General features: G+C 42.3%; 1 protein-coding gene across 1 annotated transcript; it reads left to right on the top strand.

Moving 5' to 3' along the window:
• Positions 1–711: 711 nt before the first annotated feature.
• Positions 712–15,272, top strand: LOC118785382 (protein Wnt-6-like). The gene is made up of 4 exons (XM_036539999.1): positions 712–788; positions 6,201–6,421; positions 12,727–13,028; positions 14,811–15,272. The coding sequence occupies exons 1-4, from the start codon at positions 712–714 to the stop codon at positions 15,270–15,272; spliced, it is 1,062 nt and encodes a 353-aa protein (XP_036395892.1).
• Positions 15,273–26,815: the final 11,543 nt, after the last annotated feature.

The following is a 26,815-nucleotide window of genomic DNA, read 5'->3' as shown; positions in this document are numbered from 1 at the left end:
CCCGGGGCGACGTCACGCCGGGCGGGAGATGAGCACATTTCTTCGTAAAGGCAAAAATACATTCTCGCTCGAAGGCTGAGGGGGAAGAGATCTTCAGTGCGTGCATGACTTCAGATGATGTCTTTGACGCCTACCTGTAGCCAGTCAATCTGAAACCACTCGCTGACTAGCAGTGAGCAACCACACCACATGCGGAGTCGGTATCAATGAAACGTGAATACAATATATATTTTTTCGAAATCTCAAATGGATATATTTTTCACATAACGTGTTGGCTGCGCTGGTTTACTTTCCTGCGACTCCTGCCCAAGGTCTGGCTTCTTTCCATTCCTCCGCGGGCTGTACGGATCCTCGCTGCCAGATCGAAATCGCTGTGCTATTGGAATTTAGGAGTTTTTTAGTCGGGGCGTGCTTGTCACCTTCGGGACAGTTCTTCTGGTCTTTGGGGTTGGAAAGCGTCAGAGCGCTGTGTAGCGAAAAAAAGATGTTGCCTAGCTGATCGCAAAGCAGATGTTTCTGTTGAATACACCGAGCTATCAAACTCAATAATGTGATCGAAGACGAATTCGCTGGACACTTGACGCATTTTGGGGGGTACAGAATTGCGCGAGACGTTCCATGGAAAGTTTTTGCATGACAGCTACACTTGGAATTTAGCGGTTTTCATCTTGCAATTATTTCATTTTTCTTCAGGGACCAAGTCACGGCAGGATGATCCCTCTGTCTCGAACTCAGCTTGCCTTGTTTTTTATTCTCCTGTGTCCGGTGAACATTATCGGCTTGTGGTGGTAAGCAATCGAGCGACTCGACGTTGTTAATTGGAATTTTAGCCATTGTAATGGGCAGCTTAGTACAATTTTAAGAAGTTTTGTGATCCTTTAATTTCTCAGAACGAGGTAGCCTATGTAAGCAGTCATGGTGTAGCTTCAAACTAAGTATGGGACATTGCTTTATGTATTCTACGTACCGAGGGAGCGTGGCAGAACTAATTAGCTTTCTAGCTGGGTCATTACCTCTTTCGTTGTTAGTCGTGCAAAGTGCACGCGCAGGTTTGGTGGTCAAGCTGATTTTGGTGGCATGGATAATAAGATGATTATCAAGCTGGATTCCAGCCTGGACCACGATTCATCATAAAACATTTGTGGAGAAAAGTACTGTAACACTATTAATCTGTTCATCTGTTCACGTTTTCATCTAATAATTTAGGCCTATTAAAAACGGGACGGCACGGTCATAATTGTTGTATGTTTTACAGTAGCCTATTGCCGGCTGTTTTACAGTACGTTATCTCCAAACTCGCACCTCTTGGAGTGTTTGAGATGTTCGCGGTGGACAGATCTGTGGTGCGGTTCAGATCAAAGGGATTGTGCAATCATTAATCCTCAAAAGTTCGCGTGCACACGTACATTCGATAATTTAAACCACTTGCATGCAATTTAAGCAAATTCACAGCACTCCAAAATCAAATTACGGTTACGATCATTCATGCAGGAATGTAGGCTTGCATTAAGTAGCTGACTTTTTAAATACACCATGTTATTTTCTTATCAGTATTCAAAACGTTTTAAACTATTTACTTGCTTTCCCCCTCCCGACTGAAGTCACAACAAATCATTTTCATTTTGCCATAAAACTTATCACCGAATGTCACAAACAATAAGGTTTTTATGCATAACGGATTACTCAATAATTAAACTCAGAATTTACAAGTCTGATAACATCACACAAACAAACATTCTGTGGAAAGGCTTGGGGGGGGGGGGGGGGGGGGGGTTCAGCCGTATCTTCTGGAGGTCTGTTAAGAGTTAAGTTACAGCCTGTGGTAAAAGCTATGAGACAAGAGGGGGTCAGAGTTGGAATTTTAGGTGGACCTGGAGGCAATGGATATGTCATCATAAAACAATCCGTAGTTCAGCGTGCTGAAGTTTATGAAGTTAGAAGAAAAAAAACCCTCTACATTTTATCTGAATGGGCAGACGACAGGAACTAAGAAGTCCCTTTGAACGGCTGAGTAGTGGTATCATAATTGCGCATTTCCAAAATTACCCCCCTCTCAAAATCAAGGTCGTCCCGTTTTGTTTGCTAAACAGAGGAGTCCGCCTTTGATAGAGGAAGGAGGATTCGCGCTCTGAGAGCACACCTGGACTCCGGAGAAAGCAGGGCGGGACAAAGATGCTTTCATCAGCGAGCCGAACTAGCCCTTGCAGACGTCTCTCACCTCTTGTCCTCTCAGAACTAAGTGCTTTGATAGATAGGCCACCGTGCCGCTTATTATTAGAATTCCTGGAGATGCTCGCTTCCTGAAGCAAACAGATTCGGCCCACCCAGAGGACCTTGATTTTTTTTTCATATCATAAATCTATAGGGAATTGAAGCCCAGACATTAAATGGCGGGGACAGCTTACCTTTACTGGTGAGACTGGTTCCTCAGATGTGCATGCGCTAAGAACTTGGGGTCTCTCTCCCTGCGCGCATGTACCCAGCACCAATCACCAGCTGTATGTCTCCTCATCAGCAGGGGCCAGGTTCAATCTAACTGCACCGTGCTTTGCCCTTAAATGTGAGTAAATTTCAAGCAAGTGTTGGAGTGGTTTGTTTCTTCTTCGTCCTCTTTATACTGATATCTTTCTTCATCTTCTTTTTCTTTATTCACATATTTGTCAAATGTGATAAGGGCAAGGTATTATTAAGGTACATTATGTCACAACTTTTTAAATTGGGGAGATGTGAGAGATTAACAAACAGATCATGTGTGAGGATTGAAAAAAAAGTATCACTTCACTTCGTAACCCAATGTTAAGGACAAAGTGCACGAAGGTTAGATTGAGTCTGGGCCTAGACGTTATCTCCCCTCTCAGATCTGCGAGCGAGACTGCATTTTGGAAAATGGCGAGATTTCCAATCAGGGGCAGAAAGATGGGAACAGATAAAGATGAAATGACGGGGTTTTTGCCACAGAGCGCGCATACTGGGTTTCACCGCAGAGCATGTGGGCTCCTCAGATTTCCACCGCCCCGGATTTTTCGCCGGGCGCGTCTTCCTCCCACTGTCCGTATTTATTTGGAAACAAACGTGTGACAGACAGCAGCAGTGCATCCGTGTCCTGCGTCGCCCCGCTCATCTGATTTAGTGCTGAGTTCTAGCGGAGATTGTGCCATGGCTCGGAGCCACGCACCGCAAGCGCTGAACCCGAGCCACCCGCTCGCTTTCCAGCGCTGTCGTGACTGACTTCATATCCAGCATACTTTGGGGATTAAGGAGGATGAAATTCGCTCATTTTCAAAGTGAAAAAGGGACTTATGTATGGCCGCGCTATTCGTAATGAAACCTGAGGTCCTCAGCAGGGGCGAAAGCTCGTTGTGGAGCTCATCCGCATTAGAGCCGATTGTTTGGATAAGTGATCCTTATCACGGTTTCGGACGCTATTTTTGTCTTTTTTATCTTCTGATATTTCATGCGTGACATTGTGCGGTGCCGGTTCCTGATTGCACAGATTAATTTACATCCTCAGTTATGTTATGAAGTGGTCTTATCTTTGCATTGTCGTGTTCAGGAGCTTCACTTTTAAGTGATAAAGAAATGCAAACACATCACATTGTATAGGCCTACAGACCGATCAATTGTTTATCTGTCATCCAGAATCCTGTTTCGTAGCTGATAACGCCTCTACTTTCCTTTTCTTTTTCTCTGGTAATGGTGTCTCAGATTATTGTGTGTTATTCTGAAGATAAAATATGGAGTTACATTGACAGACAGACAGTGCTTCACAGTGTACATATTGTTTAGGCTGTGTTATCAATCTTTTCTCATTTTACCAAATTTTGCAACTGTATTTCAAGTCCAACAGGTTTGCAGGGCATCATCATACCTAAAAGGCTTAAAATAATTCTAGGCTTTTTAATCACATGTATGAGGATTACAGATGACTTCATCAGTAAAATGTATTCAAAGTAAAAATAAAAAAGCAGCGGTACTGTATGTGACCATACTTTAGGTGATGGTAATCATACTTCTGTATGAGCGTAACTATGATGGAAGAACTGTATTGACAAGATACTGGCAGGACACGGTCAATGGCTCCTGTAGGAACATTTAAGAGCCTCTAGCTATGGAAATATAAATGGAAATGCTTGTCAGACAATGGAATATTGAGTGTGAATGAGGGTGTTGTTCAAGTTTTCCACTGAACCCTGGTTGTCGTAAGGGTTACCTTTGTCTTTAACTATGAAACATGATTTGGATAAGGAAAAGCTGTCTAACATTGTATGACTTTTTTTTCTTTTTTACAAGTCCACACCTCTTGCTGTAAAACGGAGTGCCGTTCTTTTTGCGAGACGCTTTCAGAGCCCTGCGTCAAAAGCCGCTGTGCTGGCACGCGTTCTCGCGCAGGTTTGGATGCCGCGGCACATCTGCTAATCGGCGGCTGTAAACGCGCAGGGCGTCTGCGGAGCGCTGTATCTACAGGCCCTAATAACACGGGGCCGCTTTCAGATGATTATGACCTACGCTGGAGATGCTGCTGTACGCGCTCCGTCTCCGTGGAAACGCTGTCAATAAATCGTCAATTTGTAGAAGGAGGCCGACGGTATCCAAAAGTCGTTACGGGCCGAAGCCAAAGGAGCAGCTCTAGTTCCCATACCATTAATGAGGAAAAGGCACAGAGATGTTCTCATCCTCACTGTCTGTTAGTTACACCCACCACTCAGTTTGGTGAGATGCTGTGAAATACTAAATCTGTTTACATCATATCAGTAAACACATTACTGGGATTATTACCTCATAAACACTTCGCGTTTTTCTTCGTTCAAGAAGGCCTCTTTTTAAACGTTAAATAAGACTAGTTTGTAACCAAGTGGTACCCAGCAGAACAGCTTGTTTTTTTGTGCAACAGGGTGAAACGATGAGTTTCTCATCATCAGTGTCCACCGATGATTTAGAATCTGACAGCTGCCAGCTAGTTCTCAGCACTTTGACATAGTCATGCCTCAATGGCTTATTTATCAGGGTCAATGCAACAGTGGCTGAGTATGGCAACTGAAGGATATTTGAAAAATACACTATGCGTTCTAATGTCATTCAAATCAGTGCCGCACACATGGTTTGACTTTTCTAGTCTCTGCTTTAATATGTATGGACACATATAATGCGTTCTTTATTTTTTCTGTATTTTTTTTCCTTCTATCCAAAAAAATTTAAAATATGTAACCCTAAAGCTATTGTGACTTACAGAGATCAGCATAATAAAAGACAGAATAAAAATTTTTGCTTGACAACAATGGGAGGCTCTCTGTGACTAAGCCATTTATCCTATGTTATATATTTGTTATCATAATGCGACGCTGGCTTTTCAGGGTTTTGTTTTGCCTTTTTTAAACAAAGTAATAAATGATGCGGATAGATATATTATGAGTGGGACAGATCGGCCCAGAGGTGGGGGCGAGGAGAGCGGGGTGATGTATTCTCACAGTCATACTCCCTCAGCTGCTCCCCCGATAACAACTGACTTCAGCTTCATGCATCACACTGGCGGAAACCGAGTCCGACACAGAGTTATTAAACAAAAAAGGAAGCGGAGGACAGTGCTGTTCTCACATTACGTCATAAGGGCTGTCATGGGAAGAGCTGGCGAGAGCTCCAAGCGCTGGAGCTCGGACCTCTACTCCCATTAGGAGCTGGAATAATTGATTTACCCAGCTGTAAACACACATCTGTCAACACTTCATAAGATACATAGCTATTCAGATACAGTTTTCTCCCCTTGCGTATTTTTTGTGTTTATTCTAAGGTGTTATCCGGCTTTTAGCTGTGGTTTCAGTGTCTGAGCTTGCGCTTGAATTACGACTTGGCGCTCAAGCATTTTATAAAAGCAAACGGGTGGCCTAACAACCAAACTGCACTTAGTAAGATTAAGATATATGATTCCATATAAAGCAGGACACCGTTCACAGATCTGCAGCGTTGATATCACCTGATATATATACACTCGTTAGTTGAATGAGATTGCACTGATACCGGTTTCTTAAACTCAAATGCACTGTCCTGAATGCATCGGACACATTATACCATTTACCATGATATTTATGGTCAGATTTTATGCACTGGATGGTTAGGCGCTGTACATATTTATCGCCTACAGTGAAAACACGCAGTGTGTTAGAAAGTGCTTTAAACTGTCTCACGCGCTGTGTTGCTTGCCGCAGGGCCGTGGGCAGCCCCTTGGTCATGGACCCCAACAGCATCTGCCGGAAGACCAAGCGGCTGGCGGGCAAGCAGGCGGAGCTATGCCAGAGCCAGCCCGAGATCGTCAACGAGGTCGCCAAGGGCGCCAAGCTGGGGGTGCGGGAGTGCCAGTACCAGTTCCGCTTCCGCCGCTGGAACTGTACCAGTCAGAACAAGTACTTCGGCAAAATACTGCAGCAAGGTGAGCACTCTTTAATACAGGTGGCGCTCCTGTGAGCACTCCAGGCTCACAGTACAGACGGCAGTGAGATGTAGTGGTAACGAGCAGGGCTAGTAACCGAAAGGTTGCTGGTTTGATTCCTGGCTGGGACACTGCTGTTGTATCCCTGGGGAAGGTACTTAACCCCCACTTGCCTCAGTAAATATCCAGCTGTATAAATGGATAAAATTCTAACCAACATAAGTTGCTCTGGATAAGACTGTCTGCTAAATGATGATAATGTAATGTACATAGTCTCTTAGTAGACCTGTCCCAGAGCAACTTACATAGTTTACATTTTGACATGTTTTACATTTATACAGATGGATATTTACTGAAGCAGTTCAAATTAAATACATTGCTCAAGGGTACGACAGCACTGCCCCACCTGGGAATTGAATGTGAAATCTTCATGTTACAAGCCTAATTCCTTTACCCACTATATATTCTACATGTGACCTGATTGTGCAGCATGGATTTTAATGATCCAAGTGCCTCATCCAAGTTACAATGGTAATGTCTTATCTGGGACTTGAACCCATGAACTTGCAGTTCAAAGTCCATTGCCCTAACTGCTACTCCTCAGTGTTGCTACATACCAGAGTCCTGATTCTGAGAGCAGTGGAGAACAAGGAAAGCTGTTGTATCTGAAGGAGGCAGATTTGCACTTGAGTGATCCTCTTATGCATCAGATTGCACACTTAGTATTATCTCCTAAATTGCCTCTCGTAACCATTGATCCTCTGCACTTTCTAGCCCTTTGAAGTCAGTAATAATATTATGTAGGCACGGCTGCCCTGATTTTTTTAAAGGCTTCCCCCACCTTTACTCTTCTTTTACAGTGTTGTCCATAGAAACCAGTCTTTGTGCTGGTTTATGCTTCAGGGCAAATCCTACATTGCAAACTTTATTGGTCTTTTTTGTCTTGCGGTTTTAAGGTGCTTAAATCCACACAGTTCTGCTAAAATTACCAAAAAAAAAAACACCACAAGAAAATAGACCTAAACAGGATTAGAAATTTATGTTACCCAATAAATAAAAAAGACCTACTGACTTAAATCCTTTGCAAAAAGAGGAACTACTTACCACTTAGTAATGACTGCTTGTATTTCACATCGTATCCAGCTCCTATTAGTCATGTTGAAGCCTGTAATCTTGTGTGGCAGCGTTAAGTAGTCTGTGGGCACATGAACACAGTGATGTTTGCTCAGTGAAGACCATGGGAATTACATAGATACCACTCAAATCTTGTGGTTACACAGTACAGTATACATTCACCCCTGTAAACTCTGCCTCAAAATGTTTGTAACAAAGTCCACCAGCAGAGGGCAGAGTGTTTATCAGCTGCCCTCAGTGCAGTTCCATCTTCTGCGTGATGCAGTGAGCACATTGATTTGTTGATTGTGAAACCTGATTTATGACGGCTGCTGTATGTTGACATTGCTGTTCAACCTCAACAGACGGACAGTCGCATAAATTACAATTCTTTTTGCTTTCGCTCCACACGTAGATGTAGGTAAAGCTATTAGGAGAGGTAGCAGCTGAAATGATTACACTCCTGGTAGAAAGGTATTCACGCCGAGACAAGATTGAATAAAGACATGTATCATTGTGTCTGGAACGACCACTTAAAATCAACTGGAAGGAGATCACTTGATAAAATGGAAATGAGTCATAAAGTCCCCAGTCTCCTTTAGGTTGGGCTTAAGTGCTCCTCTGTTTTGAAGAATTACTGCAATTGTCAAGATAGACCTACACATAATGAACACATGTCAGTGTGGAGCACATTATGAAGCCAAGACCACTTTCACGGTTGCAGAGGGCTCACACAACATGGCTTACATTTTTCTCCCTTTGCAAAAATATCTTGGGGCTATTTTCTTCTTTCTTTTGAAACGTATAAACTAAACCTGGTGTTTTCTTGGCCCCAGAGAGGAGCTTCTCATTGCCAAGGTTTGCTTTCCTCCTGGCTGCCCAAACATGTTGTCTCTAGGTTGTAATGAAGTAATTAGAGATCCTCAATGACAATATGTGGTTCTAATTAGAAAAATAATAACAATGCTCGTACGTATGTAATTCCTGTTGCCCCCCTCGGGAATGTGGTTAATTATTTCTTTCTGTCATGTTCTGCTGCTGTCTGTGTCTCTCCTAGCCATTTCTGTACCTGCCGTGGGTGATGCGGCTTTCAAAGACAAGGTGTTTTCCTCCAACGGCGTGTACTGTGCTGTGAAAAATGTTTCAGGTGATAGTCCAAGCAATGGGAGAGAGTTATGGCCACACAAAGGTTTGGCGGGATAGTCACAGCAGAAGGTGAGAGTCACAGCCACACAAGGTTTGAGGTGATAGTCACAGCAGTGGGAGAGAATTGCAGCAACACACAGGTGATAGTCACAGCAGTGGGAGAGAATTGCAGCAACACACAGGTGATAGTCACAGCAGTGGGGGAGACGCACAGCCATACACAGGTAATAGTCACGGCAGCGGGTGAGCCTCAAAGCTACACAGCAAAATCACAGCAAAGTGGAAGAATCACAGTCACACACACTCAGCATCTCAACAGTGTTAATTCAGCCCTAAAAGTGTTCATTTGACTCTGAACAGTGTTTATATTATCTCACCATCACACACTTTTACACTTTGAGGTTTGGGCTGACAGGTTTGAGCTGACAGTCACAGCAAGGAGGGAGATTCGCAGCCACACATAGTTTTGAGGTGATAGTCACAGCAATGGGGGAGATTCATGTGTGCCAAGCGGGAATTCCAGAGAAAAGCTTTCTTGGCACATGGCAGTAAAAGAATTCCAGTTGGGCAAAAAATGTGTAAAGTGTCAGGTTTGTTGTATCGGCACGGGGCATGTATTCAGATGCCCTGTATAATATTACTTCTCTGGAGATATTTCTTAATTCTCGAAGTAACCAGATGTCTGAAATGTTTTACCCTTAGACACTACTCCAACTTGCATTTAATAGTTGTTACAATAGCACGATTGTAATTTGCATTGGAGCATTTATCTGTTGAAAAAAAAAACAAAGGCATTGACATTGAGGAATGAACCTTTGTGGGTCTCAAAGCAAGAATCTCAATGATGGCATCGCTAGATCTTGAAATCATTGTTTTGAGAGGGGTTCTGCATGTGGTAGGTTGAGATGTTGGACTCCTCTCTGGTAAACTCAGAGAGTGTGGTTGAAATGGTGAGGCCATATCAGGTAACACAGTGTGGTCACAGAATAAACACACCCTGTTTCCCTTGGGGCAGAGGGTTATGACAGGAATTAAGCTAATAATCTCTCTTGTTTCATCTCTATAATCCAATTACACACCTCCAAAACATGCACAGAATGAGTCCCCCTAAACGCTGACGTTCAAGATGTAATTAAAGCCCCCATTTAATTTATATTAACATTGTTTCTCTTCCAAGTTTTTTTTTTTTGATTTTTTGCTTTGCTTTGCTTGCTCTCCCCTTAAGCAATCATCAGTTTAAATCAGATTTGAAAGAGATCAAGAGATCAGCTTCACTGAAACAATTAACTGATTATCTCTGAAAGGGTGTGACCCCAGTCACGTAGATGTTTTTTTTTCTTTAATGTTGGAACATATATCTCTCCAGAAGTAACAGATTATGATACACGCTCTGGGATTACTGGCTGTGTTTCCAGTTAATAAAATAGATTTCAGGTATGCAATAAGATATGCGCAGAGATTCATCTCTCTTGGACAGGAGCACATAGAGGCAAAATTAATCAATCAAAATTATTCACACCTGTCAGGCTGTGTCCAACCTGTAGCGGGGCTCCCATACTCACTTTTTTTTCTTTAACTTGTGTGCATGCATCATTGACTTAAAGATTGAGTATTAAAAAAATATTTGCTAATTCTTGCAGAAGGCCCTTCTGGCATCAGGCACTCAATCAGACAGGCCCGGGCACAAGCCGCAGCAGAAATGTGTTTGGAATTTGTGTCCCGAAGGAGACTACAAAAGGAGTTGAAATCAAGAGATTTTTAATACTCTTTCATAACCGATGTCACTCATCTGTATATGACACTCATTTACTTATACATAGTTCTTGGCCGATTTTTAATTTATTGTAGGAAGTTCTGTTCATAGAATTTATAAAAATGTGTTATAATTTAAAAAAAAATCAAAGCTGCTCACTGTCCATTCAAAACTGGCCAATCATTTCCTGTGTGAGTATTAAACAAATGATAATTTAACCTTTTGCACACATCAGCTGTTAGATGGGTGTGCTTCTGTTTTTAAAACATACCACGTCTCATTGTGAAGATGACATTCAAAATGTATTACAGAGATAAGGTGTTATCGGCCTCTCCTTATTATATAGAAGAAAAACAACTCTCCATAAAGATCCCTTTAATTCAGACGAATGGCTTTTTAAGCTCTCGTCTACGAGTGATTAGATAATGGAGGATTTCATGGAACTTGGATATTCAGATTGGGTGGAAAGTGTGTGAAAAAAAGAAAAGATAACGTGACATGGATCTCAAACATCCCTTACTCTTGTTTTTTTTTCTTTTGTTTTCTTTTCTTTTGCCCATACAATTTAACGACAATGTACATTCCAAATCCGACAGCCATTCATTTAGTTCTGTGGAACACTCATTAGATGCCACTGAAATGTATATTGCCTGCATAAGCCATGGTCAGTAGAAATGAAACCTCCCTTTGTTATAACACCATATTTATGCATTCCACACCAGCGAGGTGTAGCAGCAGATCGCTAGCAGAGCCCGGGTGCCTGCGAGTTGAACTGGCTGTGGCTGGAGGCCGAACTTCCATCAACGTTGTGGAATCCTCTGCAGTTTTGATTAGTTCCACACCGGCCCACCTAGCAACTGTTTTCTATTGTATTCCCCTTGGATCCATGTGTCTGTAATCCTCGCTTCTGACGCCTCCCTTTCTGATGCAGTCAGCCGCGGTGTCAGTGAGAGGGCTTTTCTCCACCGCAGCCAGACCTCTTCCAGAGACAGCCGGACGGCAGAGGCTGCCCCGCCCCACCGTCCCTTACCCACGAGCCACTTTTTTCAGCTCCGCTCCTCCTCTGGCGATTGGCTCAGTCCGACGGGAGAGATTAATTCTTAAGAAAAACGCCATTACAGCTGTTGGGTCCTCACTGAAAGCAGCAGAGCCTCACAGTGGGAGCGGGGGACAGAGACGGGGTGGCAGTATAGAATAGTGGTAAGGAGCACGACTCGTAACCGAAAGGTTGCCAGTTCGATTCTCCACTGGGGCACTGCTGCTGTACCCTTGGGCAAGGCGCTAACCTATGCAAGTCGCTCTGGATAAGAGCGTCTGCTAGATGCCAATAATGCAATGTAATGTAATGTAGTGTAGATGTTGCAGACCTCTCCACCGTCAAAGCTGAAACAATGGCTTAATTAATGTGCCCGTTCAGGTTTGAAGCTGCGTGCAGCTCTGTAGGTGCCCAGGTGCGTGCAGGTGTGATGAGGGGAGCAGGCCCGCAGAGGACAGGACACACACGCAGCGGGGTTTTACGGATACAGCTGCAGCTAATATCGGCGCGAGGGTCTGAGGGCCCATCGCACGGCAGCGGCTCCCTTTCGGCCTCCTTAATCAATCCCATCCACTGGATCATGCGATACGGAGCTGGCGCTGGGAAGAGCAGTGACTGCATTCTCTCCCTCTGCCTCCCGGGCTCCAGAACATTCATTTCCACTTCATCACAGTGGACAGATAACAGCGATTCATTCTCCCTCCCCTTTCCCTCCTTCTCTCCCTCCCCCCTTGGTTCTGAGCGCGTTGCTGTTGGAGAGGGGACCGTGTTTATGAGCACATGTTTACAATTCTGTGAAAAGTGAAGTAGCCTAACACATGGGGCTTTTCTGGGCAGTGAAGTTAAGGAAGCGCTAACTTCAAAAGAATGTTATTACACATTGCAGCCATAGAAGTGGAAAGTCAGCAACAGTGAGTGTCATTAAAGAATTGTTTGACCGAAGGGGTAACTGTGCCGTTGTGGAGTGTCAGTATATAAGGCGACCCAGAACTGGGAGCATGTCCAGGTTGCATGGGGCCCCCCCTCTGACACCCCCTGCCGTATAGTTAATAATGCAGAACACAGAATAGAAACAGGAAGTCAGCAGCAGTAGGTGTCATTTATTATTTTTTTCATAGTGGGTTTGACTGAAGAGATAGCTGTAACATTGTGGAGTGTCACTCCATGCATAAAGTGACCCAGAATTTGGAGCACTCCCAGGTTGCACAGAGGCCCAAGTGTCTGACACCCCTGCCGCGTGTGTGTTCCCTCCGCCAGACATCCGGGAGACGGCGTTCGTGTACGCCATCACGGCGGCGGGCGTGACGCACACGGTGACCCAGGCCTGCAGCATGGGCGAGCTACTGCAGTGCGGGTGCGAGGCCACCCGGAGCCGCGCCCCGCCCCGGCCCACCACCGGCACCGGCACCGAGAGTGTCAAGTGGGAGTGGGGCGGCTGCGGCGACGACGTGGAGTTCGGCTACGAGAAGTCCAAGCAGTTCATGGACGCCAAGAGGAAGAAGGGCAAGAGCGACATCCGGACGCTGATCGACCTGCACAACAACGAGGCGGGAAGACTGGTACGATGGAGCATGCAGCCTGAGCCACAATCATTTCATTACATTACATTACGTTACTGTCATTTAGCAGACGCTGTTATCCAGAGCGACTTGCACACAGTAGGTTACAGTTTTATTCATTTATACAGTTGGATATTTACTAAGACAGTTGTGCTTTAAGTACAACAGCCATGCCTAAGTGAGCTCCTTACTACTGTGCCACACCACTGTCATCACATCATTAATTTATGTCATAAATTTCCCTAATTTATGACATATATAAATAACATTAATTAATTTTTAAATATATTACTGTTAGAATATTCAAATAATTACATTTATAACATTAATTACATGTTATATTGAGTAGTAGATTTTTATGCAGATTATTTTAAAAATTATGTGCATTTCATAGTGTGACTGCGGTCTGGACAGACTGCCGATGCAGAATGTTTTGAAAACATTGGGTGACTCATCAATTCCTTTGCATCACCTCTGAAGTAGGGCTGTGTGTTTTATTGCCGGAGATAGTCGTGCCTAAATGAGCAGATAACATCACTTAGGGGTAGGAGAAGGGACAAGAAGCCACTCAGTGGGGCTAAATTACACTGACCAGTCAGGAGCACCATTCCCGCTGCCACTGAAAGCAAATCTTTTTCCAAGACAGGGTCTTAGTTTTACACATATGTACTGATACATCTCAGTTGATAACTATTAGATGCAGACCTTCCAATTTCACTCCATTTTCATTTATTTGCTGCTGTACTGCCCATAGACATGTTTTAATTCAAAGCATGTATACATAAAAGAAACAAAAATACACAAGCTATTTTGTTATTTAGCTTTGAGGCTCTGTACCTCACAGTATTTACCCAGTGAAAGTGTGAAGCTTTATTCCTTGTTAAAGGCATCGTAGGTAAGTAGATGTGGAATAGTTCAGCCACAATAGGCTGCTTGTTTGGAGCAGTTGCACATCGAGTTGCAGTTGGCTGAGCGCTGAGGAATGTGTGCTCCTCTCTGTACGCCTGACTGCAGTGTCTAATTATACCTAAATGCTAATAAATTGCCCGAGACTCACCTTTGTACACCCTGAGTCAGCATCACTTTGTCACAACCTGACCAACTGCCACCAAGCAGCATAAGCCTGTCTCGGCATCTCAGCAGCAAGTCAGACAGATGGCTAAGTATGAGATGTGGAAAAAAAAAACAGAAATGGATTTTTGGGTGGATTAGTTACGTTTCATAGATAACAGGCGCGAACGTCCTTTACTTGGTGAGAGAAATGTGTGATTGCCAGTTTCAATTCTCAAACAAAATCTTGTTTAAAGAAATGAGGCAGGAGGTGAGTTGAAAGGTAGGGGGGAAGAGGGAGCACACCCAGTGTTAAAGAGGTGCTGCCTAAATAGGCAACTAGCATGAAATAGGCTAGTAGTTAATGTAAAGCTTATTTTATTAACAAACCACAGAAAGAAAACAAACAAATATTACAAGTGTCTTCATGAAAGCATATACGTGCTGATTTTTTTTTTTTTTTGGTTTCTTAATAAAAGTTTTTTTGTGATTAAATAGTGTGTGGTTACCTCTTCCTCATTTATTGCATGAGATGAGTTACAAATAAATGATCATTTATCATTCGTTAATTGTTACGAGCAGTTATCAAAATGATCTCCACCGTTAAGACCTGTGAGTTCTAGAATGGCCGGAGGCAAGAGGGGCGGGTGGGGCGGTGGGGAGGGGGGGGTGAATTCTTTCAGAGTAGCGTCTGCTTTTATCTCACCAATCTGTCTTTGTGTCTAACTACAGGCAGTGAGGAATTATATGAGGACTGAGTGTAAATGTCACGGGCTGTCTGGATCCTGCACGCTGCGGACCTGCTGGAAAAAGATGCCTCACTTTCGCGAGGTGGGGGATCGCCTGCTTGAGAGGTTTAACGGAGCCTTCAAGGTGATGGGAGGCAACGACGGCAAGACGCTCATCCCCGTGGGGCAGAACATCAAGCCGCCAGACAAGCAGGATCTGATCTACTCCGCCGAGTCGCCCGACTTCTGTCTGCCCAACAGGAAGACGGGGTCGCTGGGCACGCGAGGCCGCGTATGCAACAGCACCGCCATGGACGTGAGCGGCTGCGACCTGCTGTGCTGTGAGCGCGGCTACAGGGACGAGACCGTGGTGTTCGAGGAGAACTGCCTCTGCAGGTTCCACTGGTGCTGCGTGGTGCAGTGCAAGAAGTGCTCCGTCAGGAAGGAGCTCAGCCTCTGCTCCTAGAACTCTCCGGAACGGAGAGCTGGGTCTCATCCTTCTAGAACTCTCCGGAGCTGAGAGCGAGGGGACTCTGCCTCCAGAATTCTCCAGAACAGACAGCAGGGGGAGGCCTCTGCTTCTAGAACTATCCAGAACATAGAGCTGGGCCTCATATTCTAGAATTCTCCAGAACATAGAGCTGGGCCTCATATTCTAGAACTCTCCAGAACAGAGATGTGGACCTCGACCTCTAGAGCTCCCCATTAGCTTCTAGAATTCTCCAGTGCATGGAGATGGGCCTCAGCTTTTGCAACCCTCCAGAACAGAGAACTCCAACAGAAATCTGAGTTACAGACCATTAATCGGGAAGCCTATGCACTCTGCATGCCTTCCTGGTTTCGCATAGGAGTTTCCAGTTAGCTTTTTGGAAGTTAAGGACTTCCACTGGTAGAACTCTTGGCGGCAGAGAGACTTTTCAACCAAATACGAATACAGTTGATATCTCGGTATTGCAGAGAATTTCTGGCTGAGTCTCAGTTTGTGGAGCCCTACAAAGCAGAATACTAACTGCCTATGGAACCGTAGAACTGAAGGTTCTTTTAAAATTGCAGAATCTGACCTTGTGCCGGGCACTTTATAAACACTCATATTAAGGGGAAAATTGAATATGCATACAAGTATGCTTTGTTCCCCAAAAACAGGAATATTCACATGGCTTTGCTTTACGAGAGAGAGCATCCTTTTTACGTTGTTAATTAAGGAACTCTGTGTGCAAAATGTGCAAATAAAAAGGGAAACTCTAATCTCTGAGGAGGAGGACTGCTTTCACTTCGGTGATCAGAAACGAATACCAAAGGGCCATGGCTGTGATCACAGAAGTGTTTTATTTATAGCTTTATCACAACACTACTCACGCTGCAGTGATAATGTTTCGAATGTGCCTGTCATCTTTCTCAAAAGCACTTTGACTATAAGGGCTGCATAAACCTTGAGAATGCTCTGCAGTGCCATGTACACAGTTACTTTCTCTTTACAGTAAAACTTTGTCTTGTGAAAGGAAACCAGGATGGAAATCAGCAATGTTTAAAGATAGGATTTAATCTGAGGGATCAAATAAATATAACTATTCTTAAGTTTTCAGTCATTTAATGTACAGGGCTCTTTGTATGCACTTTGATAAAATGTTTTCCCGTATGTAGGTACTGTATGTATGAATGTTTTTTTTTTTTTTTTTTTACTATGCACAGAATGGTCAGCTTCCTCCATTAACACTGCTTACTGTTGGATCTACAAGGTAAATGGGTTTATGATTTGTCTATTTAAACAGTCAGTTCACTGAAGCCATACTATTGGGCATGTTTCCATTATTTTGTTAGCTGGGTAGCACTTGCCTAATTTTCCGTATCAGATTTTAGAGTGCTCTAATACCTCCACAGGAGTGCGTACTCTTGCAATATCATGGTTGCTTGGGCCATTAGTGCGATCTGTAAATTTAGTGTACCAATTATATCCTCTGAAAACATTCCTTTTCCCTTTCACAGACAGCAATAAATGTGAAACAGCTAACCTTTATGTAGGATTGATTCATTTATTCAAGCGTGGCACGACAATGTGTATCATCCACATAGATGCACCCCTGAAATCCTTTTCGATCGGAAAGAGATGGCTAAGAACAATGCGAGGAAGAAGATAAAAAGATCACAGAAACTAAATTTACTGGCATTTGAAAAAGGTGAAGAATGAAATGGTTCCTTGCTGAAGGGGCAAAGACTACTAGCAATGCCAGTGCAGAGTCTTATAAGGATCCAAAATTATAACTTAGCAGTCTGTTCTTGTAACACCTCAGTTATAGTCTTCTGTAATTAACATTTTGTCACCTGAATCCCTATATAAACATAAATAGTACACTTGTATAAATATTGGAACACTTCTGAACAAAACTGGCTTCCAAACATCCTTCATGTTTTTTTTTTCTAACATGTCCAGTGCATGTATTGTAACACACTACATTTTTCACAGATATGTTGTGGTAAACTTACACTGTTCATAGGAAAGCAAATAGAATGCCCATGGGTAAGATAACATGCGGAGAATTATATTTTCAAGGGAAAACTGCTGGGACCATCCCCGTGCCTGAGGAGATCTCATTCAGCTAGGGTTTTAATAGTCAGCATGTACAGTACATATCACAGGATGAAGAGCACAGCTAAGAGAAAGGGAACTATTGACTCCCATTGTGTGTGATTGCCTACAGTATGGGATGAAAACTGTCTATATAAGTCAGCAATTCAGTAAGCTTTGTCAATCCTGTATTTCAGAAACTGTATATGAGAAGACCATTTGCAAATACCTGTTTAATGTAATGGATTTTTTTTAGCTGAATGTTTTAATTATTCATTTGGATGCAGGAAATGCAATGCTTTGAAACATAATGTTAGATTTTGACTGTATACATATTGTATCATTTATGTTTGGAAGCTTTTACTGAGGTACAGAGATGAAGCCACTTACGAAGACACAATTGAAATTACCCGCCATTTATGATGCTGAATATAAAGGATGTATTATTTTATAATAATCACAGGCCGTATGCTTTTTCAATCCCCCGTTATGTTTGTGGTGATCAGAGGAGAAATGACAAAGTTAGTTTCTCAGCTTAACATAAAAGTGAAAATAAACAGTAAAAAAATAAATCACGTTATTCTCTGAGACAGTAAGGTCTTTTTCAGCTCTTTCCCGGGTTTTTAGTACATGTCTGGTTGTTTCAGCCAATTTGATGCATTTCCGACAATCTCATTGTCTTTGCGGTGAACTGTAAAATTGCACATCAAAGGCGATGCACCTCATGTCATCCTGTTTTTACATTGCGTTGCTTCCTTTTGAATACACCAGGAACGTCTGCAGCCCAGACACAGCTCAGACGCACGGACAGGGCTTCGGCCACAGTTGTCACTTTTTCATCCACCTCAAAGACAATGTACTCAGTATGTGTTTTTGTTTCTACTGGTTGACTTCAGACTGGGTCAAAGGTCGAGCGGTTCTTCCCCCAGTCATTTCAACCCAGTAACAATTTTGTTTACTTTCTTTAAAAAATCTACACTTCTCTCTATAATTTTCAAACATTTTGGCAAAAAAAAAAAAAAATTAAAAAAGGTAAAAATGTTGTTCTTAGTTACATATGCAGTTGGAAAAGGCTCACTCCGTATTAAGCCTGAGTCTTGCAAGTCAGAGCAAGTTAATATTTTCCAGGAATTTGGTGTGTGGAGCCAGCAGTATTGAAGACAGAGGTAGGCTACAGACAGGAGAGAAAAAAAAAAAAAAAAAAAACGCCAGGAGCATTCTCCTAATTCTAAGACTCCACGACACAGGGCAGAATGAGCTTCTCGGACAGCGGATAGATTTATAGAAGCGTGCTAGTGTGGCTGCCGCTATGTTTGAATGGCGTGGCACACTGTTGCAGATGCCCTCCTGTGCACGGTCCTGGAGGAATGCGGACCGTATGAAGAAGTGTCTGTCTGTGCCTGTTGTTTGCAAAAAAAAAAAAAAACCCACGCTGCGCTAATGAAGGGCTGCCATTGTAAGTGGATGTCTGTCAAGACACAGACGCTCGTTTCCTTGGATCAATCAAGCTAATAGGAATCCTTGCGTAGCATTTTGTTATTAGACGTGCAGCGCTGTTGTGTAATGCAGTTTAATGTAAACTCTTCACGTAGGAATCGTTTCAATAGGAATCGTGTAAAGAAATCACTGCTGGTGAAAGAAGGTGGATAATTCTAGCAAGATTTCCTCTCTAAGGGGCACTAGAGATTTGCATTAACATATTGCATTATTATAAGCGTTAAAGATGTAAAACTATTGTAAAGCAAAAGTGAACCTGTTTACCCCAGGAACAATTAGATGAGGAGAGACTTGGTAGAGAGCAACCTGATATTGTCTATGCTCCTGTGGAGCCACTCACCCCCTTTTAGTTTCATACGGAAACGCAGGCTTGTCCTGGGGCAGGTGATGAAAAATTAGGCTCGGCAGCCCGACTCAATCAAAGACAAAATGTTACAGACAGAAAGACAGGGAGAGCAATACAGAGAGAGAGAGAGAGAGAGAGAGAGAGTTGTGGGGTGGGTGGGGGGGAGAGAGATAACTGCTGCAGGTAACCCAGCGCTGCTCCCATCTCTGACAACCACTCTTTACCTTAATTGAAGTGTTTACTCTGGATAAATCTCTTCATAAATTTCTACCTGGACGCAATCCATCTCTTTTGAGATAATGATTCCCTCCCAATGCGGGTGATTTTATCTGAAGGTCTTAATTACAAGTCACAGGATGATTCTTCCTGTATTTAAAGTGTTGGTTGATGTGTGTGTGTGTGTGTGTGTGTCTGTCTGTCTGTGTGTCTGTGTGTGGTTGGCACTTCAGGAGCTATGCACTGGGATGAAAGGGACCTACCGGAGTGAATGGCAATCGATTTGCTAAATATTGCTAAGTACTGCACCATTCATTTTCTATAACATCTATTTACAATGTGATCACCATCATAATCCACAGGCATACATTCTCATTCATTTGGATTTCATTTCATAGTCAGAAGTAAGAGGGGAAAAGCATTACCTGCATTTATGCTCATTGGAGGGCTTCAGTTTGTAATGAGAAGTTTTTAAAAAAGATGGAGCAACACTCCAACACCAGGTCATTAACACTCCAAGACCAAGTCATTAAAGAGGTTTGTTGATGTGGCCTTTTACATTGAAATTCCCAGATAACAACTGAAATTATGTCCACCTTTAACTGTGGATCGTCCTGCCCACAAAAGTGCTTTCTACGTGTGTTTATATTTAGGTTTAGCTTACCATTTTCTATGAGCCCCCCCCGTCCCCCCCCCCCTCTGGGAACATGGCATTGACTGTATTTCAACACAAGATGGGGCTGTTTAACCAGTGTGCTTTATGTTTTATTGCTTAACACGTCACAGAAAATGCAATATCATCAGAAAATCGTAAAAGAGTGAAGTACTCTGCACAAATCAGTTGGAAATGGCATGCTCCTGTCTTCTTATTTATGTTTTAGTCTGTTATTTTGTATTGTAATCCATTCCTAATTCATTTACCTTGCTGATTTTTGGAGGGTCTCAACTGACATCCATATTGAGCTCTCTATGCTTTACACTTTTCTGTGTTGCTACGAATACCTCACCTTTAAGTGACAGGCTCCCTCATCACCATTGTATGTGCTCATGCCTGATGGTTTTGATTTGATTTGTACTGGCGCGATTCAGTCAAAGCTGTGGACAACAGAATGACCCCTACCCCCCCCCAGAAGTATTCGGTGGTGTATCGAATGCTGCCGTTTCTGCTGCTCCACGCTGCTGTTGAGCTGTTTCACCAAACTGACCTCTTGTTAGCCCCCAACCTGTGTTATCTTCAGATTCATCTGAGCGACCTCAGGCAGTCTCGCTTGAGGCCTTCTGAAAGGAGCACAAACAAAGCATTTGTTCCCGCCGCGTGCCCCCATTGTCTCCGCTCCCTTGTCTTGAGGTCCCATCTCTCAAGCACTCCGTTCCTTCTCTCTTCCACTTTACGGAATCACAGAGACCGCACTGCCCAGTTTATCTGCAATCAGGAAGCCCTCGGTGCTTTCCGTGTCAGATTCAGCGGGACTTGGCCTGTCAGCTGTATGGTGGAGTCAGGGTGTACATTATAAAGAGACACACAGATAAGTCTGCGTTTTCATCCACATCTGGCCATGTTTGTATGGTTTTCATTTACACACCTCTTTATTGCATTGATGTAACTCAGATATGTGATTTATTTTTTCGATGCCCTCATCCGTGACGGTTAGACAAATAAGAAATGTATTGGAAAACATTTGCAGGTGTTTACATGTAAAAGCATTACTGATTGCACTCTGCGGGTTTCATTGTATTTTTGATCCTCTGTTGAGTAGACTATGCCATGCTGTCTGAAAGATGTCTCTCTCCAACACAGGATTGGTGTTTTGTGGATTAAAATGGTGCAAGTTGCAAAATCACGATAATTCCTGCATCTAGTATCTTACATTCCTTCCACATTGTATTTTAAGCACTGTTGTACATACATAAGCAGCACAGCTAGGTTTGTTCCACCTAATTAAAGATACCAAGAAATATCTCAAGCATTAAGAGCACTCATATATCTCTAGCTGGGCTTTAGTGTGCGTGAAAGAACACGAACGTAAACAGGTACCAGTGCCACGGCAACGCGTTAAAATCTTTCAAAAACCAAAAAACTGTCAGGCAGTGGTGTAGCTTTCACCTAGTGAGATTACTCAAGCACAATAGCACCACTCTGTCATCCAGAAGAGGGAGCTATGTGTTTCAGTGTTACATTTTCTCAATGTTCATGCTCAGCTAGTTGTTTTCTGTCTTCTTTGCACGTACACTCTAAGTGCTGAGTGGCTGACAATGCACTGATACAGACATTGCAAACTCATAGCTAACCAAGACAAGTGTATGAACCAAATGAAGATTTAATTATACAACACGACATTCAAAGATTAGCCAAGAATTTTTTGTAAATGTACAACTTCAAACTTAAAAGTGTGCATGCAAATTGTCACAATCTCGTTATAATCAGGTGTAATTTCATGACAATTCATGAGCTAACTGGAGTGTTATCGAGGACAAAAAAATGGATGAATGAATTCATAAACCTTCACCATTTTTATCATTGTCATTAGCGTGAAAAGCACAGCTAATGGTACAACAGTTGATCTGGCACTCAGGTAACTGAATTATTATTGTTGGACTACTTTTGGCCATGTGGTCAGCTTAACTTGTTTGGGATAACCGCTGGGGACAGACCTCGATCTTGCTCTGACTGGCCTCCACCCTACTTCTCATGGGCACCTGACCAGACATGGGCTTGTATAAGAAAACAAATACTCAGGAATGGTCAGGCACAATGTCACATGGGGTGCTGAACATAACTTTTCCCATAATGCAATGCTGCCTCTGTTTTACAGACATCACAACCTATTATAGCATTTTTTTTTCCCTGAACCACAAGCGTGTCTCTACTAAATAAAGTTCAGTAAAACATTATACAGACACCAGGCTCTACTTCATTGCAGCAAGATTTTTACAGATTCACTATAATGAAAAACTAAACACATGTTAACATTTTAAATTAAATCTGAATAGATCTCCCAAAGGCTAGTCACTGTTGTAGGTTACATGAGTCATATGGCTGTCTTTATCAAAAACAAAATCCCTTAGCATAGTTCTGGTGCATGCTTTCTGGTACCAAAAAGATTGCAGCAGACAAAAAGAAAAAACTGGGTAGATTCCTGCTAACCTTTCCTCTACACACCTTTATTGCATGCTATGCCGTGCACCCAAATCCATACTAATCACATTCTTACTCCATGTCATCCATTTAACACAGTACAGTAAACACAAACCTTAAACACTTAATTGATTGTGACTTTTGTTAACAAAAGTTTTACAAAAGGGTTACTGTCTATAAGCTTGTATGAAGCAAAGCTGACAGCTTACCTGAAGCAGAGTATTTAAAAACACAAATCCCCAGTCTTACAATGCAGTCCTTACCAACAGTGATGGAATCAAAAGCCTCAAAGGACATGGAAACACACATTATTCTTCTAACATAACAATAAATTAACTGCCATTGCAAGAAAAGATACATTTCTCTGAGGTGCTGCTGTTCCATCAGCGTAAGGGCCACATACTTCTTTTAACGCAGCATTCCTTTTCCTATGGTTTACTGCTGCCAACACAACACACATTACAGACAGGTCCTTTCAGAACTTAATTAACTTTCCAGAGCTGTTGGTCTTGCCCCCTCAGTGGCATGCTTGTGCATTTTCTGGTTATACTACAAAACTGAGGCTGAGGCCAAAGCGTGCAATTGCCCAGCCTCTGTTACTTTCCTCTCATCCCTCCTTGGAATTCCTGGAAAAAAAAGAGCAAAAAAATAAATAAATCTGAATCTGACTTCAGTCTCTGCAGTGGTTCTGCTTGCTCATGTATGCGCTTGCAGAGGTACTCAAACCAATGTGATGCAAATGTGATGCAATGGTTTCAAGTAAAAATCCTGCTCAAGATCATTCCAGAGCCGGAGAATTTTTACTTTCTGCATGTGACCCAGTATCACTTTATAACTTTGATTTCCTTTTTAACTGTCTGCAGTTTTCTAATTCTATAGACTATGTGATGTGTCTCAGTGTGGGTGTGTTTAAATAGGATCCACAGCCATGTGTTTTTGGGCACCACAGACCCAAGCTAGAAATGGAAGTGGATGACAGTTTGCTAGACGGGCAATGCATGCTGCCCCAAATCACCCACCCTTCACAGTTACTGTCAAATGTTGGTTTATCTAAAATGTATCTTCAGTGAGCTTTCTGAAACAGGAAAGACAAACACTAATGAATAATGTTCGGAAAGTATAACAAGTGCTAGAAATCGCTCTGGATACATGAATACATGTAATGTAATATAACATTGTATGATTCTTTTCTTCATATGAAAACAGTGACTCTTTTAAATGTTTTGTCTGTATGAAGATATTTATGATACCACTTTAGTACAGTATTTCTCTCCTATGAATCTATTTTACAGTCTTATTCTCAAAGATGGAAAGAGGTTCTCTCATATATTAAAAGCCCAATTGGGTTTGCCCAGAAAGGATTTTTTGTATTTTTTGTATTTTGGATTTTTTGATTTTTTTTGTAATGATACACAGTAACAAATATGTTATCAAGGGTGTAAAAACAAGTAAAAAAAAAAAAAACAAAAAAAAATACCCAGCTGTAGAAAAAGTACACATGCACACCCCCCTGAAAACATGATACTGCTAGACAATCTGCAAAAAGTAAGATTCAAATATGTTTGGATAACACCAATCATGGGTTTCCACTTCTTTTAGAATTAATCTTAGTGTATCTCCTACCGCTGGGCTGTAAAAAATAGCAGTTATGCTGGTGCACTGTATGTTGATGATTATATGGTCATGTGGTGTAGAAATCTATATATTCCACAAATAAATCAATAACAACTCATGCTTGGGATACACACATGTGATGATCACATGTCATTGATAATGAATACCATTATCAAATTAAGAAAATCATCCACTGAACATTTACAGTTTGTCCAATCCGATTACAAGGAACAGGATAAATATGGCATTTGAATTTGTCTCATTAAATGCATGCCTTTTATTGGTGGATCTTCCCTATAGAATTTCACCCTAAGGCCATTCTATGTCTGCTTTGAAAATATGTTTTCCCCCCAGGCAGGAAACCAGGTCCATCCTCTTCACATTAATCCTGCAAATATTATGTGACGAAGATTTCGGACGTCATTGCTCCAAATGGCCTGTCAATACACAGTGCAGTTGGGGAAATTTGGTATTTATAAAATGAAACAAACAGTTTGAAGTAAAACTTGTTTAATGTGTTGTGATCAATAATACACATAATACACAGCCATTTTACATACACACACGCGCGCGCACACACACACACACACACGCACACAGTATGTAGATAGCAGATAGATATAGTAAATATAGCCATTACACACACACACACACACACACACACACACAGTATATGGACAGTAGATAGATAGATAGATACATAGATAGATAGATAGATAGATAGACGCACAGACATGTCTGACACTGGAAATGGCCTATTATGAAATGAGGCCCAAAGAAAATACTCCAGTTTTGCATAGTAATCCAGTAAATGTGACGTACAGTCCCCTGAGAACAATGGGAAATGATAAACATCAGTGTGCAGTAGACCCTGCACTGCTGATCTCTTTGACGGTGTCCAACACAGATGGAAACAGTACTCTTGTTTTTCTGGAGCCCCTCGAACATTTTGCAGTTGTCCTTCTCATGTTTTGGGACTTGGTTTCCATCCAGGCTCTGTTGCACAGTGAGGGTCGCTATCTGGCCCCCACACAGACAGTGGGAGCATAGCCCTTTCCTCACCCTTTCTGTTGCTGTCTGGGATAATGCTCGCTTGTTCTGTGACTTCAGAGTAATGTAACGCCCTCCGCAGCACTGAGACACAGTTGTCTGGGTGCCTCCGTTCACTTGCATTGCTCTCTCTGTTCTCTGCCGAAACATTTCCACGAAACAGGGGAGCAAGGGAATGCTGCTTTTTATTTTATTTTATTTGCTGTTTATTTTACATATTTTAACACGGCAATTTGGTTTGGATTCTGTGATCTAGTGACTGATGTTTGGTAGAAATACTTGGTTTCCCTTGTCCAGTCAGGTTGCACAAGTTAACCTGTGGTAGGGCTTGAATACTGTTGTGCTCACATTCACTGGTCTGGGAGAGTTGTTATCCTCTGCTACTGCTACTCATTCAGTTTGAATGGATGCACTCCTGTTTTTTGTGCTGAAAGTCACTCTAGATAAGAGCATCTGCTAAATGAATGTAATGTAAATGAGAACAGATAAGGAATGGTTAGTTATCACGGCAGGTGTAGGCAATGCACTACATTCATTCTTGGTTTAAACCTTGGTAAATCTTGGTAAAACCGAAAGTGTGGAAAAGGGCATTTCACACTGGGTGAGAGAAGCAGGTTTGAACCATCTCAGCGTACTGCACATGCCATTTCCTGTCCTAAACCAAAAGTGCTTTGACCTTGGAATCGCAGCGGCGGTCTGTGTTCGGCCGTGGGAGGCTCCCCGTAGCTGTCACGAAACGTGCTGGTAAAAAGAAAACGTTTCAATGCACCACTTAAGGGTATTGAAATCCCCAAAAAAGCCAGGTGTCAAAACTGATAAATGGGAGAATTCATGGCTGTGTTTCAAGACACACTTCTCAAACCGCTATTAGCCACCCAGTTTGCTCATTATCCTCTGCTGTCTTCTCAACTTCATTCAACATGTTGTTATAAAAGCCTGTGGAGTATTTGACAAATGTATGATATCCAGTAATGTCATGCAACAATCTGTCTCTGTTTACAGTCACTGACTGCCATGGTAGTCTGGTGGTAGATGGCTGATGTTTTAGAGTATCTTGTATTTGTATAAAAACATTAGAAAAGGCCAAAACTTAAAACAGCACATCTTCACTCAGTGTATAAAGGTTATTATCAGAGATTACGGCTCTTTTTCTATCTATCTCTCTCTGAAAAGAAAAAAATAATGGTGGTCTAATCATGGCGCTACCACTAATCATTACCTGTAATGATAATGTCAGTAAAAGTACATCATATTCACATTTGTATTCATTACAAGTGTGACAGCCCTAATTCAGAAAACAAAATTTAGTATTCATTAGAAATTATTTGTCTGCCTGTTGGCACTAAACAGAAAAGTACAGCTCTTTATTGTACATATATGGTCAACCTGAATTAACCATATATTTTTGCTAAAGTACCTCTTGTCTGTATGAGGCCATTGTGTATTTCTTTCTAGGTGTCTGGATCTTTTAGGGTTACTAGACATGTGAACCGCTTTGTAAATGACCCCCTAGACGGAAAAATTGTTCAGAAATTATATATATAAATATATGACAGGACATTAACATTTACAATAGTGTTGTCAAAC

The sequence above is a fragment of the Megalops cyprinoides genome, chromosome 11 (assembly GCF_013368585.1).
Source record: "Megalops cyprinoides isolate fMegCyp1 chromosome 11, fMegCyp1.pri, whole genome shotgun sequence".
In the NCBI taxonomy this organism is placed as follows: Eukaryota; Metazoa; Chordata; class Actinopteri; order Elopiformes; family Megalopidae; genus Megalops; species Megalops cyprinoides.
The sequence above is the reverse complement of the archived record's forward strand: the minus strand, read 5'-3'. Positions and strand labels throughout refer to the sequence as shown.